Below are 26,848 nucleotides of genomic sequence, written 5' to 3'. Positions count from 1 at the left end.
AAAGATTATCTGGTTTTAATCCTAAACCGTAGAAGGGATAGGTAACTGTGATGTAGAAGCCAATGTAATTGGTAAAACGGATAGAATTCCCCTGGAAAATCTGTAAGGACCATACCATGTTTCTGGCATCTGCAGCTGTTTTCCAGAGTAAGCTACCTTTTCAGAAAACCAAGTAATGGTGGTATTCAGGCTTTTCTAAAGACATTTCCAAAGGGCCTACTTTCGTGTCCAAAGAAAAGACCATATGTTCTAAATGTGTCCTGAAAAATAATGGACTGTAATACTGGGATGGAGAAGGGACAGATGGTATATGCAGCAGCAGTGGCAGCACGGCGACAGTATCAGCCAATGGGAACACAAGCGCCGCCCTTACCACACGACAGCGCGGTGGAGCTTAGGGAATCATTAGGAAGACAGAGGGCATCTTCTGGATTTAACTTCTCACATCCAGGGCGGTCCCATGACAGGTCTTTCAAGACCTTACACGTGGAAAAGAATGTAGAAAACTCTTCTCCAAATTCCTTTCAAATACTTAAGTGCTTGCCTGTATTTTTAGGACCTACGATCTGAAGATGATCTTTCTTCCCCCACAAGCAAATATTCTCTTGCTAGTTACTGAGAGGAGTGAGGAGCCCAGGCTCCCACTGCAACTCCCGCAAGACTCCCTAGTATTTTCGAGTTCATTCCTGGTCACACAGTTTCCTGTTCCAGAAGTTCTTCACTTATTTTACTTTCACTGTTTTCGTCTTCATTAGAATAGTTTCCTGAGTCTTGACTAGTTTGGGAATTGTACTTTTTGTGATCTTCAATTGGATTAGTCTCTTCTATGACAGTAATAGTGTTTGCATTTTCAATTATAGAACATCTTTCCGTTTGTTCCTCAGAAGTGGAAAGGAGTAGATTCCTTACTGGCTGTTCAGAGAAATACTAATTCAAAAGGGAAAGAACAGAAACAGATTATTTAAAATCACAAAAATTAGTTTTCTAGTTCTAATAAGCGTGGTTTCTTAAGTTTTCTAGAAACCCTATCTTTTGACATGCATATTAAAAAGCAAGCTAAGAGCATATCGATTGCACTATAACGTTTAGAATAAGACCATCACTAGTGAGGTCACGTACACGTTGGTATTGTTTTTGGGAATTATATGAAGAGTTCCTAAGAAAGGTCCACTGTGCTATCAGGGGTGGGGAGTGGAAGAGTGTGGGCGAGGAAGGAAATGGAGAACACTGGGATTTGGGACATTTTATTTTGACATAATAAAAATTTTGGTATCTAATCCACAAATACCCAGAGAAAGCACAGGGAGAAATTAATTTTTTCCTGTCCCACTAAGAATAAAGAGCTATTGTAACTTGATAGTTTTAAGTTTTTTAAATAACAGCTCTGAATAGAAGAGTACATAGAAATGATTATTTAAAAACTCAGGCATAAAAGAGTAAAACGGTTCATATTTATGGAACGTTTGTACAGTGTTAGGCCCTTCTGGTTTATCTCCTTCGGTCCTCCCAATTCTGCAGGATGGTACTACTGGCTCTGTTTTACAGGCTACGGGCACTGGCTCAAGTACCCTTAAGAGAGCTGCTCAAGTTCACAGAGCCAGTAAGTGCAAATACACTACAGCCCATCAACAATTCACCTTCAGGTCTCTGGCTCCAAAGCCTGGAGAACCTGAAACAGGGCAGGCAGCGTGGAAGCTGCCCCAGTGAACACACCACCCCCAGGCTGGTGTCCTCACTCAGTTCCTTCACTAACTCTGCCAACTAAAACACCGGGTGCTGTGAAAGGAAACTCATGTTTTGCTCCTTCGTTTTTTGTGATTTTATCCACAGAATACAGTTTTTGCACTGATGAGAATGTTTTAATCTTCTTGTGAATATAGACTTTCAACGGTAAAACAAGTGCCACAGTAACCAAGCTGCCAAAAAATAGGAGATTAAGGACACACCTTACTATTCCATGTTATGTTCTATTAAATGACCGTTTCTAAAGTTAATTTCCTGAAACTCTGAAGAAAAAAACCCCAAATCAGTCTGTATTATTTTCTGAATATCAAGAAAACATTTACATTCTGTTGAAATCAAATATATTTCCCATTCATTTTAAGAAAAATCCAGTTAACTGTTGAAAAGAAAAGTAACATACCTCATCTACAGTGGAAGGAGGTTTACTTGATGGAAAGAACACATAATTGATACATCTCCAGAGGACTTTCACAACATAAATGATAACGATGATAGAAAATAACGCAGTGCAAGTTCCAGCTATAAGCCAGGTTTTGGAAGTATTTCCTAAAAACAAATAAATGGTGTTTAGCATCTATATAGGTTTTGACACACAAATACATTAAGACTGCTGACAGTTTGTGTGAAACAAATACAGCCACGTGAAAGGAAATATACATTCTATTAAATAATACCAACAATAACATAAAAAAATTCACAACTGAACTAATTAAGGGATTGCCACATAATAATTATATTAAGGATTATATAAAAAATGAAAATAGTCTCATTAGATTCTAAGAGTAATAATAAAAGGAAATTAATTATGCAGATATGCATGAAATAGAAAGCATACAAAAACCACTGAACTAAGCTGAGTATTAAAAATATTTTCTAAAACTGGAAGGCTCGGCGTGAAGTACTCACACAGTTCATGAAGAAAATATTCTCTATATTTTTGTGGTAGAAAGGAAATATTTTACACCTTTCAATGAATTGGTTATTTTTATTAAGTCTTGTTACATTAAAAAAGAAAAGATGCAATCAAAGGTTCTGACCTGGTTTTGTTTTCTCACACACAGTAGCACTAAAAACACTGCTTTTATTCCACTTGCCATTCTCAGTGAATGCTCTGGCTTTCACACAGTATACAGTCAGCGGTTTCAAGTTAGGAAAGGTAACATCCGTTCTTTTCTCTACAACTTTTCTCTATAAAAAATAAGTAAATCGTTGATAAAATTTAGAACCCCAAGAACTCATACAGGGAATATCTATTTTCTGAATTCCTTAAATAGTCAAGCTAAGATTGGCCTCTCCCAAACACTTAGTTGGTATATGTTTGAGAAATATAAATTTGTTTTGGACAACACATTATAACCAAACTCAAAAGTTAAACATGGCTGCTGCCAAAAAAAAAAATATGTTCCTGAGATGACTCTAATTTATTTTATAAGTACATGCTGATTTGGTTTAATCACCATCACGTTATCTCTGTTTAGTGGCAGAACAATTAAGTGCAGAGGTTCTGGCCTCAAACTGCCTGTAGCAAGATATCACTCACAGCTACGTGGCCTTAGGCAAGTGATTTAAGTTCCCTGGGCCCTACTCCCAGATCTGTAAAGTGAGGACAATTATTACTCCTATTTGTATTAGTCGGCTATTGCCACAATAATGTATAACAAAACATTACAAGGCCAACAAAATAATGTTGTGCAATGCTGTGTAACAAAAGAGCCTGTGGCTCAAAAGATGTTTTTCTTACTCGTGAGTGTCCCAAAGTGCTGGGGGAACGCTCACTGAGGCCGTGGATCAGGTTTAGGTCTGCTCCACAGTCTCCCATCCGCCTGGGGCCAGAGACCACCTGGAGCTTGCTTTCCTCTTGACAAATGGGAGAAGCACGCATGCGCACTTAAGGCCTCTGCTCATACCACACCCACTCCCATTCCACTGTTTACAGCCTAGTATCAATGAGGCAGTAATGAATATTCCATCCCAAGTATTTGCTGAATAGTAATTTAATCAAACTGTCTGGCAGGGTTGAAGAATGATTGAGACGATTCATGTAAAATACTTAGCCCAGTACCTGACACATAAGGAGTATTCAATAAATTTGAGTTGTTATTACAATTGTAATTATTGATGAGTTACCCAGCATAGGATGGCCAAAGGAAAAAAAAACGTTATTGAATCTACTATTTGTCAAGCAATGTGGTATGTATTTTCATATATTTTACCTCATTTTAAACCTTATAAACATCCTTTCAAAAAAAATTAAGTTACAATGTAATATGTATAAAATGGATAACTAATGAGAGAACCTGCTGTATAGCACAGGGAACTCCAGTTCGCTGTACAGTGGAAACTAACACAACAGTGTAAAACAACTATACCCCAATTAAAAAAAAAAAATTAAGTTACTATGACCACCACCACTTTAGAGGAGAGGAAACAAAGTTTTAGCAGTTAACCACCTTGCCTAAGGTTACACAATTTGGGGGCCTGAGACACAAAGTTAGATCTTTCTGATCTAGGGATGACTGAGAACTAACCATAGTGCTCAACAGGGCTAAATTCTGCTATGGTTACAGAGTGTTCAGATCGTTAAAATGAAACTAGCAAGTTGCTGGAATTTTCTTAGATTTTCAACAGAAAATGAAGTTACAGAGTTTACCAACTTATGTACACAAGATTTTTAAAGGTTGATTCCTTGCTTGCAATTCCACAGGGAAAAGTGATCTAGGAATAATGTGGATTATCTGATGTATATTAGCTTTGTCAGTGGTTTTTGAATTTTAGGGTTTAAACAAGTGTTTCTCAACCCTTTTGTCATGACTACTCCCCTAAGGAGCCTTTTTAGACTATTTTTTCCTAATCCCTCCCCCTTTACAAAGTTGAATAAGATTTTGCTGGGCGAAGTTGAACACTCGAGGCAGGTTTTCCTCCTGGAGGGTCACGAACCACTGTAACAACTAAGATTCTTTTGCGCCCTAAAAACCAATTTTTGCCCTCTTGGAGGTGCCCCACCCCCAGGGGATATGTGGCAATATCTGGAGGTATTTTGGGTTGTCAGAACTGGAACGGAGCGCTACAGGCATCTAGTGGGTAGTGGCCAATGGTATTGCTAGCCATCCTATAATGCACAAGGAAGCTCCCGCAACAAAGAATCAGCCAACCCAAATGTCAAGAGTGTTGAGAAACCCTGGTACGTGAACACCTGAGAATCCTGTTAAAAATACAAATTCCTGAGTTCTACCCCCAGAGATTCTGACTGAGAGGGAATAAGCTCAGGATCTGAATTTTAAAAACTAACTTGCGGGGTGCGGGGGGACTTCCCTGGCAGTCTAGTGGTTAGGACTCCGTGCTTCCACTGCGGGGGGCACGGGTTCCATCCCTGGTCGGGGAACTAAGATCCTGCATGCCACGTGGCGTGGCCAAAGAGACAACAATAACAACAACAACAATTAACTGGGGCCCAGATGCAGGTGATCGTAACTCTTACTGTGTAAAACATGGGAAATGCTCATTGCTTCCTATTGTAAATATCTGAGTTAATCACATAGTCTTAAAGTTTAAAAATTTCCCTAGAATTTTAACTTCAAGCTTTGTTTAAGCAAACCACAGTTATAACTCTAAATTATAAACCTATACTACATAGTCTTTTTACCTCAGCGTTTGAAGTGTTTTCCCAAAAAATAACTTCATAAATTAGTGGGTAAAGCTGGTTCACAGACTTGTTTTCAGACTCTTTTGGAGCACCGATAGAGACGTGCAGTGAGTCATCATTAACGGATTTCATGCTAATGACTGGAGGAAATATGATAGCTAGAAAAAATGTGTAAAGACACAAAGTTCAAATTAGACTAAAAAAACAATTTTAAGAGTTCGTACCAAATTGGAGAATTACAATGTAAAGTAAAAACTATCGGCTTACTTTTCATTTCAGTATTAAATATTTTCTCTTCAGACCAAAAAGATGTGTTATTTCCATTAGATGCTTGTACACGGATACGGTGAATTCCTTCTGGCAAAGCATTTTGAGGAATCACACAGTGGGTAGTTTTGACATCTTCACAGTTTGGTATTTGTTTCCATTTGTCTGAATGACTCCCAGGAATCCTTTTTAAAAACTCACTTTTAAGACAAAAAAATGCTTTTTATTCCAAACACATTAATTTAGTAAACATTTACTGAATACCTATAATACACTAGACACTCTGTTAGGGGCTAAGGTTACAGAGATAAACGGTCCTCACCCTCGGGAAACTCACAGGATGGTGGAAGAGACATGTTCACAAAAGAAAACCAAAGATCTTGCTCCAGAGTGTGATAAGGTAGTGGTGTGCTAGGGTTGGCTCGTACCGGTGCACAGAAACAACTGCTAAATTTTCAGGAATGCTGCCAGCTAGTTGTTAAATACAGCCATTTTTAAAAGTTAAGTTACATAAACTTACAAATAAATAAATTATATTAAAAACAAAAGTAATAAATACTCATCTTGTCCTAATTATTTTCCTACATTTTATTATCTATGCTCAAGGCTAGTTACGTCTACCGTGTCTATGCGGCGGAAACGCTATATGACGGAGGGCTTACTGTGCATCTTCCCAAATGCATGTTCAGTGACCTGTTGGGAGCTTGACAGTGGCCATAATAGGAGTAGTTATATTATAAAAACTGGCAAATGCTACAGATAAGGCTTTTCCCTTCTGGAAAGCCAGCTGCTAAACGTACCAGCACACCTGTGGGTAAGTGCTGTATCAGAGATACACACCAGTGTCCTAAGAGCAAGTCTGCACAGAGCAAGACTGGGCCTGGAGAGGTTAAGTAAGCTGCTCAGAAACCAACAGCTCCAAGCATCTCAGTTCAAGCCTGGAACTGTAACAGCCTCCTGACTTGCCCCCTTGTCTGTCCTGTCTCCTTAGTCCCGCTGCACCACACACAATGTGGCCACCTTCACCCTCCTCAAACACAGGCCTCACGTTACCCGTTCCTCAACACAAAATTCCCAATGGCACTCAAATGCCTACAGGGCAGTCAGAGGCTAAGTCTAAGCTTACGCCATCCTATTAATTCAATGTTCTCTCTCATTGCTCTCCCAGGCCCAAATGTTCTGCTACTCTCAAAGCAGGTCCTCCCTTCTTGTCGGCAAAATTCCAAACGGGCCCCCCAAATTCCTACCTGCTGGGGCACAAGCCCTACATGATCCCCTCCGCCTCAGTGTGGGCAGGATCCATGAACTCTTGATTAGGTTACATTATTTGGCAAAGGTGAAGGGATCTTACAAATGAAATCAAGGTCCCAAACCAGTTGACTTTGAGTTTATCAAATGAGAGCCTATCCTGGGTGGGCCTGACCTGATCGGATAAGCCCTTTAAAAGAGGGTCTAGAGGTTCTAGAGGACAGAGATTCTCTCTCTTGATGGCCTCCAAGAAGCAGGTCACCATGAGTTCTGCAGCTGCAAGAAATGGATTCTGCCAACCACCACATGAGCTAAGGAGACAGCACGAGACAGCTTGTACGAGACAGCACCCCAGCTGACACCTGAACTGCAGCCTTGCAAGACCCTGAGCAGAGAACCCAGCTAAGCCACACCTGGACTCCTGACCCAAAGTCACGGACAGATAATAAACAGTGTGGTTTTTTTTTTTTTTTTTTTTTTTTGCGGTACGTGGCCTCTCACTGTTGTGGCCTCTCCCACTGCAGAGCACAGACTCCAGACGCACAGGCTCAGCGGTCATGGCTCACGGGCCCAGCCGCTCCGCGGCATGTGGGATCTTCCTGGACCGGGGCACGAACCCGTGTCCCCTGCATCGGCAGGCGGACTCTCAACCACTGCGCCACCAGGGAAGCCCAACAGTGAGTTTTAAGCTGCTAAGTTTGTGGTAGTTCGTTACAGAGCAATGCAAAATGAACACCTCCTCGTTACCCCAACCTAATTTTGTCTCTTCATATCCTGAGCTTCCCCCTGTGTGTAGCCCCTGCCTGGGATGCCCTCTCTTGTCATTTAAAAACATGTGACTTAGCAATCAAGGCCTGGTTCACACTGCATCTCCTTCCAGAGGGCTTCTTCGGTCTCTCCAGCCCCATCCACCTTTACGCTTCTGACTCTGTAACCCTTATAGTCTGTACTCCACTCCTCAGTCCTAAATCACATTTTGCTATGCAAAGGCAGATAACTGCTTCGGATTTCTAGCGCCATGTGTTTTATTCTGCTGTACCTTTACGATTCCTTCAGTGCTTTGTACAGTGTGCTAAGGACCCAGAAGAAACGTAGAGACCAGCCATCAGAAACCCCCATCCCTGTCTAGTCTGTGGCCCTACTGGTTAACATGCTTTTGAAAGTGAAGAATACATAAAAGACTCCTCCTGTACAGTTTCCTGATCAGTGTGTGTGTGTGTGTGTGTGTGTGTGTGTGTGTGTGTGTGTGTGTGTGTGTGTGTGTGTGTGTGTGTGTGTGTGTGTGTGTGTGTGTGTGTGTGTATCCGTAAGGGCGTGTATGACATGAATGCGTTTATTATGCAAACTGTTACTGCTTCGAAACTAACACCAAAGGGTCGAAAGCAATCAATCGCAGCAGTACTGACTTCCTTTTCCCTCGTTTTTTCTGCGTCTTTCTAGTCTCTTGCCTCTCACTCCTCCCTTCCTGCTCTACCTATACTTGCCTTTGGCCCCTCTATTCCTCAGTCCTCAGTATCTCTTTCTTTCCCATAGTCCACTTCACCTTCCACTTGATTACCCTCTTCTCTCCTCCCTCTCTACTTATCCCCTACAGTTTTCCAACTAGTATAAACTTATGCAGTCCTCTTCCACTCACATGGTGCTAAGCTTCACTCATATTTGACTGGTCTCTACTCAATCACGTAGAGCCCAGCTCTCTCCAACTTTCTTAATTTCCCACCAAAGCGATCACTAAAAACTCTGCCAAAGCCACTAAAATGATCAAGACAATGGGAAGGCTAACTTGAATTGAACACGACAGAGTGACTGGACTCAGATCATTTCAAGGACTCATGGAAGAAGTGGGTTCTGAAGAAAAGATCACGGCCATGTGTCAAGTATTCCAGATTGAGGAAATAGCACATGCAACTAGAATCACACCTTCAAAAAAAAAAAAGAGAGCCGGTAAGAACACTAGATATTATTAGAATACACCCATTTTACAACAAGTGAAGAAACTGAGGGCCAAAGAAGTTAAGTGATTAGCTCAATGACATCCTGGGACTAGAATTAAACACTCCAGTTCCAGTATATCACAACTACCTTTCCCTCAGGCCACACGTGTGCACGGAGCAGCAGGTGGCTGAAGCCGAGTGAAAAGAAACCTAACAAACTGGGCAAAATGAACTGCAAAAGGACATTTATGGAATAGAACTTACTGGGACCACTGAGCTCGAAAAGTCGTGTTTTCATGTGCGTAATCCCATTGAAGGACATAGACCTGATTTTTAGCATCGATTCGTATATTTTCTGGTGAAGGCACTTTGTGTTTCTCTAGAAGACAAAGAGCACAAAACACACACACATTTTCTCCAGTGAGATGGCAGATGGCTAGAACTCCTAACAGCATGAGCGAGAAGATAAAACGCTTGCGTCTTACCATAATGACGTAACAGCGAAATAAGTTATGGTGTGTATTCACACAGGGGAATACTACGCAGCCATTTAAAAGAATGTGATAGATCTATATGTGCCGACATAAAAAGAGAGCCTCAATATATTGGGTTAAACAAGCAAGTTTAAAATATATCTGGCAGGACCTTAGTTTTTAATTTAAAAGACAAAACCCCCAAAACTGTAAGTCTAAGTATATACTTACATAAGCCCTGAAAAAAGTATGAAAGGTTGTACACAGACTGCTGGTGATACTTATCTCTGGTAAATGGAATTGGGGGTCAGGAGGCAGGAGAGGAAACCTTTAAACCCTTCTATACTGTTTGATTTTAAAAACAAAGCATATTAAACTTATAATTAAAATAATAAATCCAAGCTCCTGCCCTTAAACCTTAATTGTTGGCAAGATGTCACTGATTAAATGTATCAGGATGCTTTCATATTTTAACATTTCATCTATAAAGGTAAACTTTTTGGAAGACTAACTGTTCTTCTAGCAACTACCTCCCTTTCTTGTGGATTCTGAATAAAAACAATTTTTTTATTAGAAAATACTTGGATTTTATGCAAAATTTTCATTATTATTTACTTGAGACAAAAATCCCAAATAACATTTGTTGCTTACGTAAATGCTGTTAGAATGCCTTTGCTTTAATGTCTATTAAACCATCACATAAGCTTTAGCAACTATTGGAAAAATGCCCAGATTGACAGGTTGCCAATTTATATACATGGTTATTGAATCTGAAGCAAGACTTCCTCCTTACCTGTGGTGTTTATACAATACACTGGACTATAGAAACCAACTCTTCTTGGTGAACGTAGTTCTGCTTTAACTTTTAAACAATAAGTAGTCTCTGGTGAGAGGTTATAGATTTTATCTCTGGAATAAACAGTTTCAGTCCTTTCCTATAATTAAAAAGAAAAAGAAGTCTGTTCTTTAAAAAAGTAAAAAGTCAAGTTTTAGAATGAATTCATGTCATTCTTCTCTCACATCAAACAAAGATAAAGATAATGCTTACTTCTAGACGTGAAGAGTTTTTCCAGATGACTAAGCTATATATAAAGCTGGAATGGTCCATAGCCCACATGATACTGTCTTTTGTCCCAGGAGGAGAGACGTTTATTATTATTGCCTTATCTTCAGCTTCTAAATGTACATCTAGAGGACCAATCTGAGCTGTAAAAATAAAAACATTTACTATGTAAGTTCACGAATACAAGCCCAAACATTCATACAACAAACAATTCTAAGCACTTAATATGTGCCTGGCATCTAAAATGGAGAAAATCCCTCATGGAGCTCACATTTTAGTGAGGGATGTGGCCAAAAATCCCAAATACACAAGTGCATGTAATGTTATCAGGTCACGTGTGCTATAAGAAAAAATGAAGTAACGTAAAGGGACAGAGAATGTCAGCAAGAGCTGTTTTAGGTAAGTTAGTGAGGAGAAGGCTCCCCGAGACGTTTGAGCTGAAACCTGAACAAGGTGAGGGAGTCAGTCGTGCACGTCTCGAGGGGAGAAGCGTCCCCAGCTGAGGGGGCACCAAGGGCAGAGCCCCTGAGATGGGAACATGCTCACCATTTTCAAGAGACAGTAGGGGGCGCTCGAATGGCTGAGTGGTAGAAAATGAGATCAGAGAGGCAGCTAGAAGCCAGGTAGGTAACAGGCAGAACTCTGTCGTCTGAGTCTGTAGTCTCTGGAGGACTGCTGAGACCTGATTCACATCCGGGAAAGATCACCCTGGTTGATGTGTGAGGAAGCAGGGAAGCTACGGAAGCAGTTCGAGTGACAAATGGAAGTGGCCTGGCGAAGGCTGGTAGCAGGAGTGGAAGTGAGAAGGGATCCGATTCAGGATATACTCTGAAGGTTGATCACTCAGCATTTGTTGATGGACTGGATGTTGCATGAGAGAAAGAGATGTCAAAGGTGATGCCAGGGCTCTTGGCCTGAGCAAATAAATAGGTGACGTCATTAACCGAGATGAAAAACACTGCAAGAAGAGCAGGTCTGGAGGGGGAAAATCAAGAGCTCTGTTTGACATTTTAAATTTGAGACGACTTGTAGACCTCTAAGTAGAGATGCTTAATAGAGAGCTGGTGATATGAGTCTAAGGTAAGGGGAAGGAATGCGGCTGGAGTGATATAATTTGGGGAGTCAAGAGCACAGATGATGTTGAAAGCCATACGATTCCTGGTGGAGGGGGCGTAGGAGAAGAGGTTCAACGACCAAGCCCTGCAGACTGAGCCCTGCAGCTGTCCAACATTTAAAGGTCTGGGGGATGAGAAGAAACTGACAAAGGAGCAACCAAAGAGCAGCAGGAGAGGCAGGAAAGGGCAGCGCCCTAGAGATCAGAGATGGAAGGGTTTCAGGAAGGAGGGAGTGATGAACACGCCGATACCACAGGGGAACTGGGCCAGAAGAGGACAGGGAATCCACTAGGCGCTGTGGAGGTCACGGGAACCTCGGCAAGAGTAGTTTCAGGGTAGTGATGGGGAACAAAGCTCAGATGGAGAGGGCTGAAGAGGGTGTAGGAGGAAAAGTGTACAGAGAGGGGGTACAGATCATTCTCGTGTGAGTTTTGGTATAGGGCAGTGGTTCTCAAACTGTTTGGTCTTGGGACCCCTTTACACTCTTAGAGAAACTGAGGGTCCTAAAGAGCTTTTGTTTACATGGGCTATGTCATTGAATATTTAGCATATTAAACATTAAAACTGATAAAAATTTAAAATATCTACCAATTCATTAAAAAATAGTAATGATAAAACCCACTATGTGATAAAAAATGACTATATTTCCCAAAACAAACAAGCCAAAAAGCTTAGTGAGGAAAGTGGTGCTATTTCACATTCTGTTCAAATCTCTTTAATGTCTGGCTTAATAAAGAAGGCAGCTGTGTCTCACACTTACTTCTGCATTCAGTCAGTCACCATTTCACATCAAACAGCCTCTAGAAAACTCCAGAGTACACTCACGAGAGAATCAAAATGAAAAAGACAAGTAAGTCTTAGAATTACTAAGAAAATAGTTTGGACCTTATAGACCGCCTGAAAGGGTCTTGGAGACCACACTTTGAGAACAGCCACTATAGCAGCGGTCCCCAACCTTTTTGGCACCAGGGACCAGTTTTGTGGAAGACAATATTTCCACGGATTGGTGGGGGCGGCAGTGATGGGAGGAGATGGTTCAGGCGGTAATGCAAGAGGTGGGGAGAGCTGAAGAGCGGTGAGGAGTGGTGGGGAGCAGTGGGGAGCGGTGAGGTGCGGTGGGGAGCGGTGGGGAGAGATGAAGAGTGGTGGGGAGTGGTGAGGAGCAGTGGGGAGTGGTGAAGAGTGGTGGGGAGCGGCAGATGAAGCTTCGCTCGCTCGTCCGACACGCACGACACTCACCTCCTGCTGCGCAGCCCGGGGTGGAAGGGGTGGTTTGGGGTCCCCTGCACCGTAGGGAAAGCAGGAAAATGATGCCATAGCAGGAAGGAGATACCGGTTTAAGGGAATCCTTGTTTGTTTGTCTGTTTGTTTTTAAAGATGGGAGACTTTATATCATGTAAATGAATGGGCCTGGGAAGAGGCTGTTCTGGTAATATTTAATAAAGAATACAGTGTAATTCAGCTGGCAACTTCTTACCTTCTTGAAATGGTATAAATGGCTTAACCTCATGCCATTGAGAAGTGTTGTTTCCTTTTTCTGCTCTTATGCGCAATTCAATTTTTTCATAAACATTAAGCTTGACTGAAGAAAAGTTGCATTCGGTACTAGTAATATGCTGACACCCAGGCAATTTCTTCCAATTATCCATCCCTGGTCTTCAAGATAAAAAAGCAAATGAATGAATGAACATTATAAATACAAGAGTGACAAACATGTTTTCTATTTACATTAACATTATAAAGTGTAAGTAGTTATTTCTTCTACTTGAGTTAATGTCCTGACAATATTTTTGTGTGTAACGTTCTACTCTTTTTCAATACATATATACCAAGTTATTATTTATACAATGGAATAATTCTGACATATAGTTAACTTTTTAATGTAAAAAATCCTAATGCATTAGGATTTCAAAGAAGCAGAGAAAGAAAGAACCCATAAGATAAAAGTGCACTTACTGTTGGCTTTGTTAAAGACAGTTGTGTGACTTTTGGCCAACTACTTTGTATTTTGGATCCTCTCTTCCTTACTGAAAATTTGGGAAGTGGATTTGATGATTCCCTTCTGACCTCTTCCTATGAAGAGACTTACTAACCCTAAGGAAGACCTCAGAATCGGTATGGTTTGAGAATTTCCTCTGCTCTTCTCAAAACCAAACCATTCCTTCTGCATACTGATCTCTATAATTCCTTTGTTACATGACTAGAAACAAAGAACTTAAAATGTTAACATAAACTAACAAACTTCTCAATGTGGATTTAGTCCATTAAAAAGTTTGGGTGATATTAGATTTTTTTTTAAGCATGTGAAGAAACTAAGTTGGCACAGAGTGCCTTAAACAGAAAGGACATGTTGCTACAAAGGGGACAGGAGGCTGAAGTGAAGGTGAGGGACAGAAAACAAACATTAGATTTCAAAATTTTTGCCTGTGGTAAGCCCTGTCTGCCTTAAACCAAAGAGAGAAACTATCCTCTGAGAAGGCATTTTTGTCAAGCCTAATTCATAGTTCTAGCACTAGCTGATTTTTATTTTTTTGGGTAATATTGTAGACCTCATTTTAAAGATGCTAAAGCATGTTTATTTTTTTTTAAATTAATTTATTTTAAAAAATATTTATTTATTTGGCTGCACCGGGTCTTAGTTGTGGCACTGGGGATCTTCACTGCAGCATGCGGGATCCTTTTTTTGTTTTTAGTTGCAGCGTGTGGGCTCTTAGTTGCGGCATGTGTGTGGGATCTAGTTCCCTGACCAGGGATCGAACCCAGGCCCCCTGCACTGGGAGCACGTAGTCTTAACTACTGGACCACCAGGGAAGTCCCTAAAGCATCTTTAATAAAAAGCTAAGGATGCTCTTTATTAAAAGCTAATAGAAATTAGGGATGATATCTAAATAATGTTTGTGCTGACTCCAATTCAAGTCTACCTTATTTTTCAAAAAAGAAACATCTTCAAAATGTTACTGGGACTTCCCTGGTGGCACAGTGGTTAAGAATCCGCCTGCCCATGCAAGGGACAAGGGTTCTATCCCTGGTCTGGGAAGATCCCACATGCTGTGGAGCAACTAATCCCGCGAGCCACAACTGCTGAGCCTGAGTGCTGCAACTACTGAAGCCCACGCACCTAGAGCCTGTGCTCCGCGACAAGAGAAGCCACCGCAATGAGAAGCCCGCGCACCTCAATGAAGAATAGCCCACGCTCGCTGCAACTGGAGAAAGCCCGCGTGGAGCAACAAAGACCCAACACAGCCAAAAGAAAAAAAGTTACCAATAATATACACTACCATATACACTTCATTCCTGGCGAGTTTCCCCTTCTTTACCTATCTGAGATTTACCTATTTGAGATTAGAGTTGGCATTGATAATACCTTGATTTAAATGCAAATCTTCCTGAGAAACTCCTCCACAACAGAATCTATTTTTTTAACATCCAGACTTTAAAAATCTAAACCAAAAATTCAGATTGTTTTTCCCCTCAAATGTCATTTATTAGAAAATATACTTCCAGAGAAATTAGGAGATTAAGGAAGTCTGGGAAGTGGGTAGGGTACACAGACCTCTTTAAATCAGGTGCATAGAGGGTCAAATAAAATGAGCTCCAGGCAAAAGGTCAGTAAAGCATTTCTGGTCCATTTATATGGAGAACTTTTATTATACTCAACAGAAAACCGCATAAAAAATTTAAAACTAAGCCTTGATATGGTTTTAACCCACGCTCACTCTTTACATCTGTCTTTCCTGCTCCAGGAGATGCAGCTGCCCACTCTATTACAACTGCTTTTGCATGTAAGGGAGCTACTACAGTAGTAGCTACTTTTATATTTTCTTAAAAAAAAAACAAACTTTATCATATACAGTGTTTAGATCACAACAGAAATATAACTTGAAAATAAATGTGTAACCAATAGAAAATTCATTTCATAAAACCAGTTTCATAATAAAACTTCATGCCATCTTTGTCACTCCTATTCACTAACGTATTCCAAGTACCCAGAAGAGTGTTTGGCATAAAAGGCGTTCAATGTTTGTTGAATGAAGACTGCACACTACATACGTCATAATACACTTTATTTATTTTAAATAAATAAATAAATTCATTTATTTAGTTAATTAATTTATTTTTATTTTTGGCTGTGTTGGGTCTTCGTTGCTGCGCGCGGGCTTTCTCTAGTTGCAGCGAGCGGGGGCTACTCTTCATTGTGGTGTGCGGGCTTCCCACTGCGGTGGCTTCTCTTGTTGCAGAGCACGGGCTCTAGGTGCGCGGGCTTCAGTAGTTGTGGCACGGGGGCTCAGGAGTTGTGGCTTGTGGGCTCTAGAGAGTAGGCTCAGTCGTTGTGGCCCACGGGCTTAGTTGCTCTGTGGCATGTGGGACCTTCCGGACCAGGGCTCAAACCTGTGTCCCCTACACTGGCAGGTGGATTCTTAACCCACTGTGCCACCAGGGAAGTCCCCATAATACATTTTAGATATAAGTCACAAACACTGACGTCTTAGATAAGCATATGTTCTACAGGCACTGGTATCCCAGCAGCTTATTTATGTGTCTGTGTATCATTTATCACCAGTGATATGTCTAATGTTCTGAGAAACACTATATTGAAAAAAATGTCTGCTGCTGACATTAACTACACTTTGGTTGACCACGTTCTCTGCACCACTGTTATGCGCACTTGATACACAATTGTGCAACACTCACAATAGCCTTCCGAGTTACATGCTTCATCACTGGGGTGTCCCAGGCCAGTCTGCCTGGGACTGTCCTGGTTTAACCTTATTGTTCCAGCTTATCTAAAATCAAGTGCTTCTGTTCACTCTCACAAGTACCCTGGTTTGAATGATAAATTACATATGATCATACTAATTTTTTATCTTTACTTAACAGATAAGGAGACTGTGACAGAGAGAATAAGTAGCAGAGGATAGATTTAAACCCAAGCAGCATGGCTCAAGTTCATATAACGCTACATCACACTAACCGCTAAACTGGCTCCCCGAACTTGTGACCTGGCATGTTCTTACAAGGCAATTGTTTATAAAGCTAGCAGAACAGAATAGAGAAAGAACACACTGAAATAGTGCATTGGATACTAAAGTCAGAACCGACAGATTATCATGAACTGGACAATTTAGTAGAAGTGACAGAACGTGTGAAAGAACAAGAACACGAGAGCACTGTCTATGGCTCTGTTCTTTATTACAAGGGTAATTTTATTTTATTATTTTATTTTTATTTATTTATTTTTTAATTTAATTTTTTTTTGTGTGTGTGGCTATGTTGGGTCTTCGTTGCTGCACGCAGGCTTTCTCTAGTTGCGGTGAGCGGGGGCTACTCTTTGTTGCGGTGCGCGGGCTTCTCATTGTGGTGGCTTCTCTTGTTGCGGAGCACAGGCTCTAGGCACGCGGGCTTCAGTAGTTGTGGTGCACGGGCTCAGTTGCTCCGCGGTATGTGGGATCTTCCCGGACCAGGGCTCGAACCCATGTCCCCTGCATTGGCAGGCAGATTCTTAACCACTGCGCCACCAGGGAAGTCCCTACAAGGGTAATTTTAAATAAAGGAATCTGAAATAATCTCTATTATACCTAAAATAGTTGTTTCATAACAACATTCTGAACTAAGGCAAAGAACAAATTTGGTAACAAAACTCAAAGTTCAATTTAAAGAAAATCTCTAAAGATGAAAACTGTTAAATTATCAGCTCTGAGAAAAACCATATGTGTGTGTGTGTGTGTGTGTGTGTGTGTGTGTGTGTGTGTATGTGTATACATATATATGGTTGACCCTTGAGCAACACGGGTTTGAACTGTGTGAGGCCACTTACACGCAGATTTCTTTCAATAAATACATGTTACACGATCTAGGGTTGGTTGAATCCACAGATGCGTAACCGCAGATATGGACGGCCTGCTGTAAAGTTATACTCAGATTTCCGACTGCACGGGATGGGGGTTGGGTGGGGTGACCATCCCTAACCCCCGCCATTGTTCAAGGGTCAACTGTATATACACACAGACACAAATTACTAACCATCAACTGGAGAACAACCGGGCTGAAGTGGTGGAATCCTGGTTCTAGAGGTCCTACACCCTGTTTCTTCACTGCCTGATTCCCTGCCTGCTCTTTCTTGGAGAGGGATCATGGTTAGCAGACAGGGTCCCAGAAACCAAAGCAAAGTACTGTACTTTCTGAGTGGTATTTCCTTCTGTAATCCCTTCGTCCACAACTCCCTGTCTGCCTATCCTCTTGGCAATCATTAAGTAGAAAGTTAGCACTAGGGAAGAGGCAGAAACACCAGAAACACTGAGTCTGTGGGAAGGCAGGGTCCAATATACTGATGTTTATAAAGTGTATCTAGAATTAAAACTTCGTGTATGATGGAGACAAGAGGAAAGCCTGACCACAGAAGCCTATTGCAAGACCGTGGCTAGACCTTTAGGGGCACTCTTCCATATCCTCAAGGTATGCTCTAGGTCAGCCCCTAATTTATATTTAAAGAAGTTGGAGGGCTTCCTTGGTGGCGCAGTGGTTGAGAGTCTGCCTGCCAATGCAGTGGACACGGGTTCGAGCCCTGGTCCGGGAAGATCCCACATGCCACGGAGCAACTGGGCCCGTGAGCCACAACTACTGAGCCTGCACGTCTGGAGCCTGTGCTCCGCAGCAAGAGAGGCCATGACAGTGAGAGGCCCGCGCACTGCGATGAAGAGTGGCCCCCGGTTGCCACAACTGGAGAAAGCCCTCGCACAGAAACGAAGACCCAAGACAGCCAAAAATAAATAAATAAATAAATAAATAAATAAATTTAAAGAAGTTGGAGCATACAGAACAGAGAAGGTATGGCTGTGGACTACAGAAGTTGTCTGCTAGCCTCGTCCCCCAAATCTCTTGCTTCAATACCCAAAGATGAATTTGACTGTGTCTCTATTTGTAGAAATGAAGTTATAAATATTATGCAAAATAGGCATTTTCTTTAAAAAATGGAAAAACCAAATATTTCCTAAATCTGAAAAAAAAATTTATGGTGTTAAACTGGTAAAAATTATTCAGCAAATCAATAAGTAGAGTAACGTACATTTTATACTCTGCTGAAAAAGTCACATTCCTGACAGACTCACGGCTGCTGTTCCACTGCAGGATAAAGTTGTCATCAATGATGCAGACCCTGCCATTTTCAGGAGATTTTAGATTTGTTCCCCCTGTCAAGGCAGTAAGAAAGAAGACAGTTATACATACACACATATATACATACTATAGATATTTTATATATTTTTAAATGTTATTCTTCACATCACTGATTGGAGAATGAATACATTTAAATATAAAATATAAAAGTTAAGTATATAAAGAAATCTAAAAAAACCTAGTGCTTGCTCTCAGGATAGGGAGGCTGCTAATTATTTCTATCTCTGCATTCGAGAGAGTTGGTTGAGTTTTTAAAATCTATAAAAAGCAAACATTATATATCAATTATACCTCAATAAAGGTAGAAAAAATAAATCATAAAAAGGTAAGCATTGTCTTTTAACTGGAAAAAAAAAGTCTCTGTATAAAAATCGTATTTTTCTTTGGTCTTAGAAGTGATACTGACGTAAAGGATACAGGGTTGCACTGTTTAACAGCCTCAATTTGGTTTCGCATACTATGTTCAGAGAGGGATATACTCTGATAGAGAGCTGAACAGATGTGGTTTCAGAGCTGACAACTATTCATAGGAACCAAACATTCACATAGGAAAATCGATAGAGATATAAAAGTTTATCACGTCACCCAAGCCCTACAGGAACCTGAAAGGGTCTTGACCACTGAATGTGTCGTCTGAACCCTTCTGTTTTTTTTTTTTCGGTACGCGGGCCTCTCACTGCTGTGGCCTCTCCCGCTGCGGAGCACAGGCTCCGGACGCGCAGGCTCAGCGGCCATGACTCACAGGCCCAGCCGCTCTGCGGCATGTGGGATCTTTCCGGACCAGGGCTCGAACCTGCATTTCCTGCATCGGCAGGCGGACTCCCAACCACTGCGCCACCAGGGAAGCCCCTTCTGTTTATTTTTAAGGACTTCCATCTAGAAACCTATTTTATTTCTTATGCTTTTTTAAAAAACTGAAGTGTAGTTGATTTACAATATTGTGTTAGCTTCAGGTGTACAGCAAAGTGATTCAGTTTTATATATACATGTTGCAGATTATTTTCCATTTTAGGTATCACAAGATACTGAATATAGTTCCCTGTGTTATACAGTAAATCCTTGTTGCTTATTTATTTTATGTATAGTAGTTTGTATCAGTTACTCCCATACTCCTAATTTATAACCCCCCACCCCTTGCCACTTCTTTTTTTTTTTTCCCCCTTTATTTCTTATACTTCTAGTACAAATCTTCCACCAGTTGGATGCCCTACCTTCTGCTTTTTCCTTTTTGGCCTCTCCAAATAGCGTTTCTCTTCCTCTCTGACCGCCCAAATCCTCCAAGACCCAGCTCAAGTTTGCCCCCTAACAGAAAACCTTCCTCAAATACTGCAGCTCATGCCAACCTTGCTCTTTCTTTACATGCTGCATCATGAATCTGCACCACTCAATTTCACACTAAAGTAGATGTACTCAGCACAGTACCCGACATCTAACAGGCTCTCAAAACTTGCTGATTGAAGACATTTTTTAAAAATTGCTTCTTTGGGACTTCCCTGGTGGTGCAGTGGTTAAGAATCTGCCTGCCAATGCAGGGGACACGGGTTTGAGCCCTGGTCCGGGAATATCCCACATGCTGTGGAGCAACTAAGCCCGTGCACCACAACTACTGAGCCTGAGCTCTAGAGCTCGCGAGCCACAACTACTGAGCCCGCATGCCACGACTACTGAAGCCTACGCGCCTAGAGCCCGTGCTCCGCAACAGGGGAAGCCACCACAGTGAGAAGCCTGCGCACCGCAATGAAGAGTAGCCCCTGCTTGCCGCAACTAGAGAAAGCCCGTGCGCAGCAACGAAGATGCGACGCAGCCAAAAATAAATAAATAAAATAAATACATTTATTTAGAAAAATTGCTTCTTTATGTTAAACACAACCTCCAACCATACTGGAAGTTCCTTAAGGCAAGGTATACATAGCTTCATACTTAACCTGCATTTTACAGAGTCCTCAGACTAATGCTGAGTTCACAGGAACTTTTTCCATATCACAAAGGACTGATCTTTCATGATGATAAATTACAATTTTTAAAAGACCAGCTTTTAAGTTTACTCTTTTCCCTGCAATATTTCTAGCCTATACTTCTGCTTCAGGACAAGGATGTTATCTCCTCACAGACTTTCTACTACAGAGGTCCTTGTATAGAACTTTTATTTATTGGGATTGCTGCCTCTACTTTCCGGTTAGAGATATTATGGTACGGAGTCCAAAGGGGAGACAGCTGAGGAGACATTTTCTGATTTTTCTTTTTAATTTGGGGGGGTACTCATTGAGTCTCCCCACCCACATTTTCTATTTTACACTCCTATTCTCCGAGACATCATCACCGCATAGAATTACTCCCTCGTATCCCACTCTAAACTTAATCCCCATCCCAGTTGTTGGAATTTTAGAGATTCTTTGCAGTCAAAGGACAGTGACTGGGTTTATGGGGTTAACAAAAGGTCTGATGGCATTTGTAGTCTCCAGCCCAGAATATTCTAATTCTAGTAATTCTGGGCCCTGAGATAGGATGCAGCAATTTGATACCTGGGGTAGAGCCAGGTATTTCCTCAGAGATGAAATCCTTCTGCTACTAAGGGAAGGAGACCCTGGAGTTAGAGGCATCTTGGCATTTGGGAGACAAACAAATAATTGACTGATAAATGGACAGGGACTTGGAAATAGTTATTAAATAGGATTTTAGAGTTCATAGATTTTGTTCTATTAGTATTAGCAATATCCCTTTGATAATAGTTTATTTCAACCTTTAGCATGTAAAATATATAAAAGGGTACTTAATCCAATATTTCTATTTATACAATTGGTTGCTTCAACCCTTCACATTCATATTGATGACCAGAAATGGTTTATTATATATATACATTTTTAGTATTTATTTATTTATTTGGTTGTGCTGGGTCTTAGTTGCGGCAGGTGGGCTCCTTAGTTGTGGCTCATGGGCTCCTTAGTTGCGGCTCGCCAGCTCCTTAGTTGCAGCACACGGGCTCCTTAGTTGTGGCGTGCAAACTCTTAGTTGCGGCATGCATGTGGGATCTAGTTCCCTGACCAGGGATCGAACCCGGGCCCCCTGCACTAGGAGTGTGGAGTCTTATCCACTGCACCACCAGGGAAGTCCCATGGTTTACCATATTTTTAAGTCTGACATAAATCCAGACACATACATCTATACAGATATAAATTTCCTCCCATATTTTGGATAGTTTTCTTAGACTAGGATCCCAGAGTTGCATTTACTAGTTTGAAAGTATGAACAGTTTGATGATTTTGAAACATAGAGCAACATTATGATCTCAAGTTAGGGTTAACATTTCATTTAGTTTTCAACATTGCTATTCCTTTGAGAAAAAAGTAGATTAGTTAACTGAAAGATAACTAAGCCCTTAACATATAGGTGGATAATCAAGAACTAAATTGTGTGACCTTTAGAAAAAGTCTAGCCTTAGGCCCCAGGGCTTTGAGGCCAGATTCTCAGGGTTTGATTTCCTCCTAAAGCACTGGCTAGCTATATGGCCTCAGTCCACTCCTCTGTAAAATGAGGATAACAGTGCCTAGCTTTGTTCTGAAAGCTAAATGAGTTCATCCCTTTAAAACACTAAGAGTAGTGCCTGGTACACAGTTAGGAGGGCAATAGATGCCAGGTGTATGTGAAGTTTATTTTAGCTCTCCTCTAATCCAGATTAAAATTGTGATCTTAATGAACGCCCTCCTGGAATGTTAATTTTACATGAAAATTCTGGGGAAAGTCTTTTTATACGAAAGCAAACATGAGTTTAAGGCAAAATTTTCATGAACAAAAGACTCCAAAGAAATTACCAGGGGTTACACCAGGACCCTAGTACCCATATACTATATACCATGTATGTGGAAGAGTTTGAGAAATAGGTGTGAAACAGAATAAAGGAAACATCATTTAAAATGAAGTCAGGAGGCCAGAAGCTGGAGCCTTCATGCACTTTCACTCACCATCAATTCCAGACCCCAGGAGGAAGAATTCTCCTCTACCAGCAACAAGCCCAACCAATGGGAAAAGCAGCACCATCCTGAACTCTTGCTTTCCTCCAATGGACTTTCTCTCAAAACAGCCACACCCAACTTCCTCCTTTTTCTCTATCAAGTCACCTTCTTCTCTTTTTGTTGTTGGACTTGCCTAAGGTTTTTGACCTAACTTGCTTGTCCCAAACTGCAATTCCTCTGTTATTCTGGAAGAAACCCATTATGCTGGTAAAATAACCAACTGGCTGTTTTATTTTTTAGGACAAGATAGATAGGATACCATGTACCCCAGAAAATAAGGATATGCTTTTCTAAACAAACAGGTGTTTTAAGCCCTCTAGGCAGCCTCACCAACTCCTGGATTCCTGCTCTCAGCTGCTAGGCCCTGTTTGTCTCTGGGCCTACAAAGACGAAGGGGGACACCGAGTCCCCCTTCTCACTACAAAGTCAACCGTATGATAGCTGCCATTCCTCCATGCATCCCAGCTAAGTTAAGAAAGGCAGCAAATTAGCTTGGTGGCTCCCAGCCTTTGTATTTTGGCTTTGTATTTTTCTTTTATTATTATTACTTTTTTATTAGATTGTACGAATCCTGAGGGCAGAGAAATGCTTGCAAACCTTATCCCCCTCCCACATGGGACCAAGTGACTGTTTACTAAATTGAAGAAACAGCAGCACACAGCTCGTGGCTAAAGCCTTATTATTAAAAAGTCCAGTCGAGCTGCCAGATTTTTCGGACGGAAACAAACTCGACACCAAAGCTCTCCCACACCCCGCCCCGCGGGGTAGGAGCCCAGGGAACAGGCACAGGGCGGAAGGGATGGCGAGGAGGGCGCCCCCAAGCAAGCGGTGTGGAAAGATCTTGAACACCACTTTCTCTCGTTTGATTTTCGAGCCCAAGTCGGTTTCAATGTGAGCGCTGCGACCACGGACAACCAGAGGTCTCCCAGAGAGGACCTCTGTCCCTCCCGGGTCCGAGGTTTCCCACGCTGCCGCTGTCCAGCCTCGCGCCCAGCCCCCGCCCCAGGGAACGCCATCTCTCACCTGAGGCTGCGGGCAACACCCACGGCGCCCCAGCGACCAGCATGAGGGTCGTCGCGCCCAGGAGCGCGAGCATAGTCCGCGGGCCGCCGGCAGCCCTCCAGTCACATCTTCTGCCACCGCAGGTAGGACGAGGCGGCACGAAGGAAGGGTGGGCGCACTGGCTGTCCCCGGGCCTGCGCCCCAAGCTCACCAAGCCCACCTCCGCGTCGCCCCGCCCCTCTGCCCACCGACTCCAGTGCACGCGCCGTCCCTTCTGCGCGCGTGCCACCGTCCGCGCACGCGCGTGGGACACCGGTGGGCAGCCCAGCCTCCGCTGCCCTCCCCCCCGACCCCTCTTTCCGGCCCGAGACCGCACACTCGCGGTACACTCTGGGGTTCCGGGAAGACCGCGTCTAAGCGGAGGCCTTGCCCCCGGCAGGAACGCGGAACTTTGCCAGTGCGTCTGCGCAAGCCTCGCGGCCTGGCGTCCGCTCCCCTCGTCCCCCCTGCCCCCTCACTTCCCGCTACTAGCAGCCGGAGGCCACAGTCGGGCGCTCTCGTCCCTCGCCCTCCCCAGCCCGGGTAGCGGACAAGGGAGCCTGGGAAAGCGGTGTTGGGGAGGCTTGGGGATTAAGGGAGAAAGCAATGAGGAAGCTTCCGAGCGGGTCAGGCCGCGAAGGGTAGGCGTGTCCAGAGTTAAGCCTAGACACGTTGAGCTCCCATTTTCCGAGCGACCTGGCCCGGGGCAGCACGGGTCCCTTGGAGAGGGTCGTGACGGCGTCCGGGCCTTGGGGGTGGTGTCCGAAACAGAGGTCTCTAAGCTCTTTTGACCGTCTGCCCTTATCAGTAAATAATTTGAGGCCATTATTCAATGGTTATTTAAGTACGTTAGTAATAGATTATGTACATTATAAAAATACACAAAAGGGAAAATGTAAAGGACGAATGATGAAATAAGTAGTCAAAGGCGTAGCTGTTAATTATAAGAACCAGACAATTTAATGCTCGATTATAAAGTAAAATGAGTTTTGGTAAAGAACTATGCGCTTGAATATTGCCTTGTAAACAACTGAGGTATAATTTGAATACCATGAAATTCACCCATTTCAAGTGAACAATGATTTTTAGTAAATCTGTCCAGTTGTTAGCCCTCATTTTTAAAAACCTTGGATTATTACTTTGTGATTCATAAAATTTTAGGTTTGGTTCTGAGTATGTGAGTGTCTTGCTTCCATTGAGGTCATAGATGGAAAAATACTAGATGAGAATATGTGGCTCTAAATGGAAGAAGGAAGTTCCTGATTGAACTTATTAAATCATACTCTCATTAAAAGCCTTGACAACGACTTATGGTTTTCATTAAAGTTTTTATTTCCTGCCGTCCAAAAGTTGTTCTTGCAAACTAGTTGGAATAGAACAATGGGCCCAAAGTATTTCATGGACTGAAACATTTCATTCGAAATATTTTAAAATATGTTGAAAAATTTCCCTCCACTTTGGTGGGCAGCTCGAGATGCACATAGCATTTTTGGCAACAAAAATCACATTCAAATGGAAATATTTCCAAATATATTTTATTTTATTAAAATTTATTTATTTATTTTTGACTGCATTGGGGCTTCGTTGCTGCGTGCGGGCTTTCTCTAGTTGCAGCGAGGGGGGGACTACTCTTCGTTGGGGTGCGTGGGCTTCTCATCGCGGTGGCTTCTCTTGTTGGGGAGCATGGGCTCTAGACATGCGGGCTCCAGTAGTTTTGGCATGCGGGCTCAGTAGTTGTGGCTCGTGGGCTCTAGAGCACAGGCTCAGTAGTTGTGGAGCACAGGCTTAGTTGCTCCGCAGCATGTGGGATCTTCCCGGACCAGGGCTCGAACCCGTGTCCCCTGCATTGGCAGGTGGATTCTTAACCACTGTGCCACCAGGGAAGTCCCCCAAATCTATTTTAAAATGCAAGAATTATATATAGTGAATACCTGTATAGTTTCTTTTGATTTTCATTTGTTCACAATAAAACCAATTTTAATGGATTTAATGCTTTGTTTTGTTTTTCAGTATTGCTACATGACATGCTAATGTTTTATACTTATTAAAGAAAAGGTCAGTAAATATATTTTGTAAAACCAGTTGAATGGCACAGAAGACTTTCATGGTTTTTCCCATCTTAATACAATAATTGTAAAGATTGGATTGTATCTTAATAAAATTGGATTGAATTTTTAAAAATTACCACAGACGTGACACCCTGTAGTACTTTGTGCACTTCAGTTTCAACTTGTTTGCTGTGATAGTTTGTCTCTGGATGAAACATGAATTAATTTCCTGTGTGGTGCTAGCTCTGTAACCTTAACCTAGAACTTCCCCCTCACCCCCTTTATTCAAGTCAAAATGATCCATCAGAGGTTATGTAACTGAGCAGGACCCTATCAGGCCTTCCCAGAATAGACCCTACTCCCACCCCTCCATGTCCTCCGTCTGCCTTTTGTCTGTAGAAAAACTTTAGTCAAAGAATAAATTTGGGGCTTCCCTGGTGGCGCAGTGGTTGAGAGTCCGCCTGCCGATGCAGGGAACGCAGGTTCGTGCTCCAGTCCAGGAAGATCCCACATGCCGCGGAGCGGCTGGGCCTGTGAGCCATGGCCGCTAAGCCTGTGCGTCCGGAGCCTGTGCTCCTCAACAGGAGAGGCCACAACAGTGAGAGGCCCTAGTACCGCCAAAAAAAAAAAAAAAAAAAAAGAATAAATTTGACCTGAGAAGTGAGAAAATGCAGAAAGAAAGGAAAACAGTCAAGCAAGGCAAAATAATAATAGTTTAGTCATTAAACAGAGTCAAGGACCTTTAGTTCCTTCTCAAGGGCTATAGATAATATTCTGAGCCACATCCTTTGAGCTGTTTTGCAGATGCTGAAACCCCCACCAGGTGGAAGAAGTTAACTGTATGCTGCCCACAAGCACGTAGATCCCAGACCGGTTGGAACCAGAAGGTTGATAATGCTGACTCCCAATTACCTCACCACCAACGAATCAGAAGAATGTCCACAAGCTGATCACACCCTGCTCCTGGAACACTGCAAGACTCTTCACTACCCACTGCAGGCCGGGACACACAGGCTTGAGGGCTTTAGCCCACTGTGGCCCCCTTTGCCAGGCAAAGCAATAAAGCTATTTCTTTCTACTTCACCCAAAA

The 26,848-nt window shown here is 42.3% G+C and overlaps 1 protein-coding gene and 1 long non-coding RNA gene across 4 annotated transcripts; one reads left to right on the top strand and one right to left on the bottom strand.

Moving 5' to 3' along the window:
• IFNAR1 (interferon alpha and beta receptor subunit 1) lies at positions 1-24,057 on the bottom strand. 3 transcript variants are annotated; one of them, XM_060150853.1, is made up of 11 exons: positions 23,693-24,057; positions 18,550-18,673; positions 12,964-13,142; positions 10,357-10,514; positions 10,102-10,243; positions 9,100-9,214; positions 5,654-5,853; positions 5,387-5,544; positions 2,781-2,931; positions 2,144-2,289; positions 1-927 (listed from the first exon to the last, which is right to left on the bottom strand). In XM_060150853.1, exons 1-11 carry the CDS (start codon positions 23,763-23,765, stop codon positions 691-693), a joined length of 1,683 nt encoding a protein of 560 aa, XP_060006836.1. In that variant the 5' UTR covers positions 23,766-24,057; the 3' UTR covers positions 1-690. The 3 variants fall into 3 exon arrangements, with proteins under 3 accessions (XP_060006836.1, XP_060006837.1, XP_060006838.1); XM_060150854.1 differs by lacking the exon at positions 23,693-24,057 and having other exon boundaries at positions 18,593-18,642; XM_060150855.1 differs by lacking the exons at positions 12,964-13,142; positions 18,550-18,673; positions 23,693-24,057 and adding an exon at positions 12,726-12,814.
• LOC132521310 (uncharacterized) lies at positions 23,509-26,848 on the top strand. The gene is made up of 3 exons (XR_009540807.1): positions 23,509-23,814; positions 25,721-25,765; positions 26,563-26,848. It is a non-coding gene; the product is annotated as an uncharacterized LOC132521310 (long non-coding RNA).

The sequence above is a fragment of the Lagenorhynchus albirostris genome, chromosome 5 (assembly GCF_949774975.1).
Source record: "Lagenorhynchus albirostris chromosome 5, mLagAlb1.1, whole genome shotgun sequence".
NCBI classification, from domain to species: domain Eukaryota; kingdom Metazoa; phylum Chordata; class Mammalia; order Artiodactyla; family Delphinidae; genus Lagenorhynchus; species Lagenorhynchus albirostris.
This window is presented reverse-complemented; position numbering and strand designations above follow the sequence as displayed.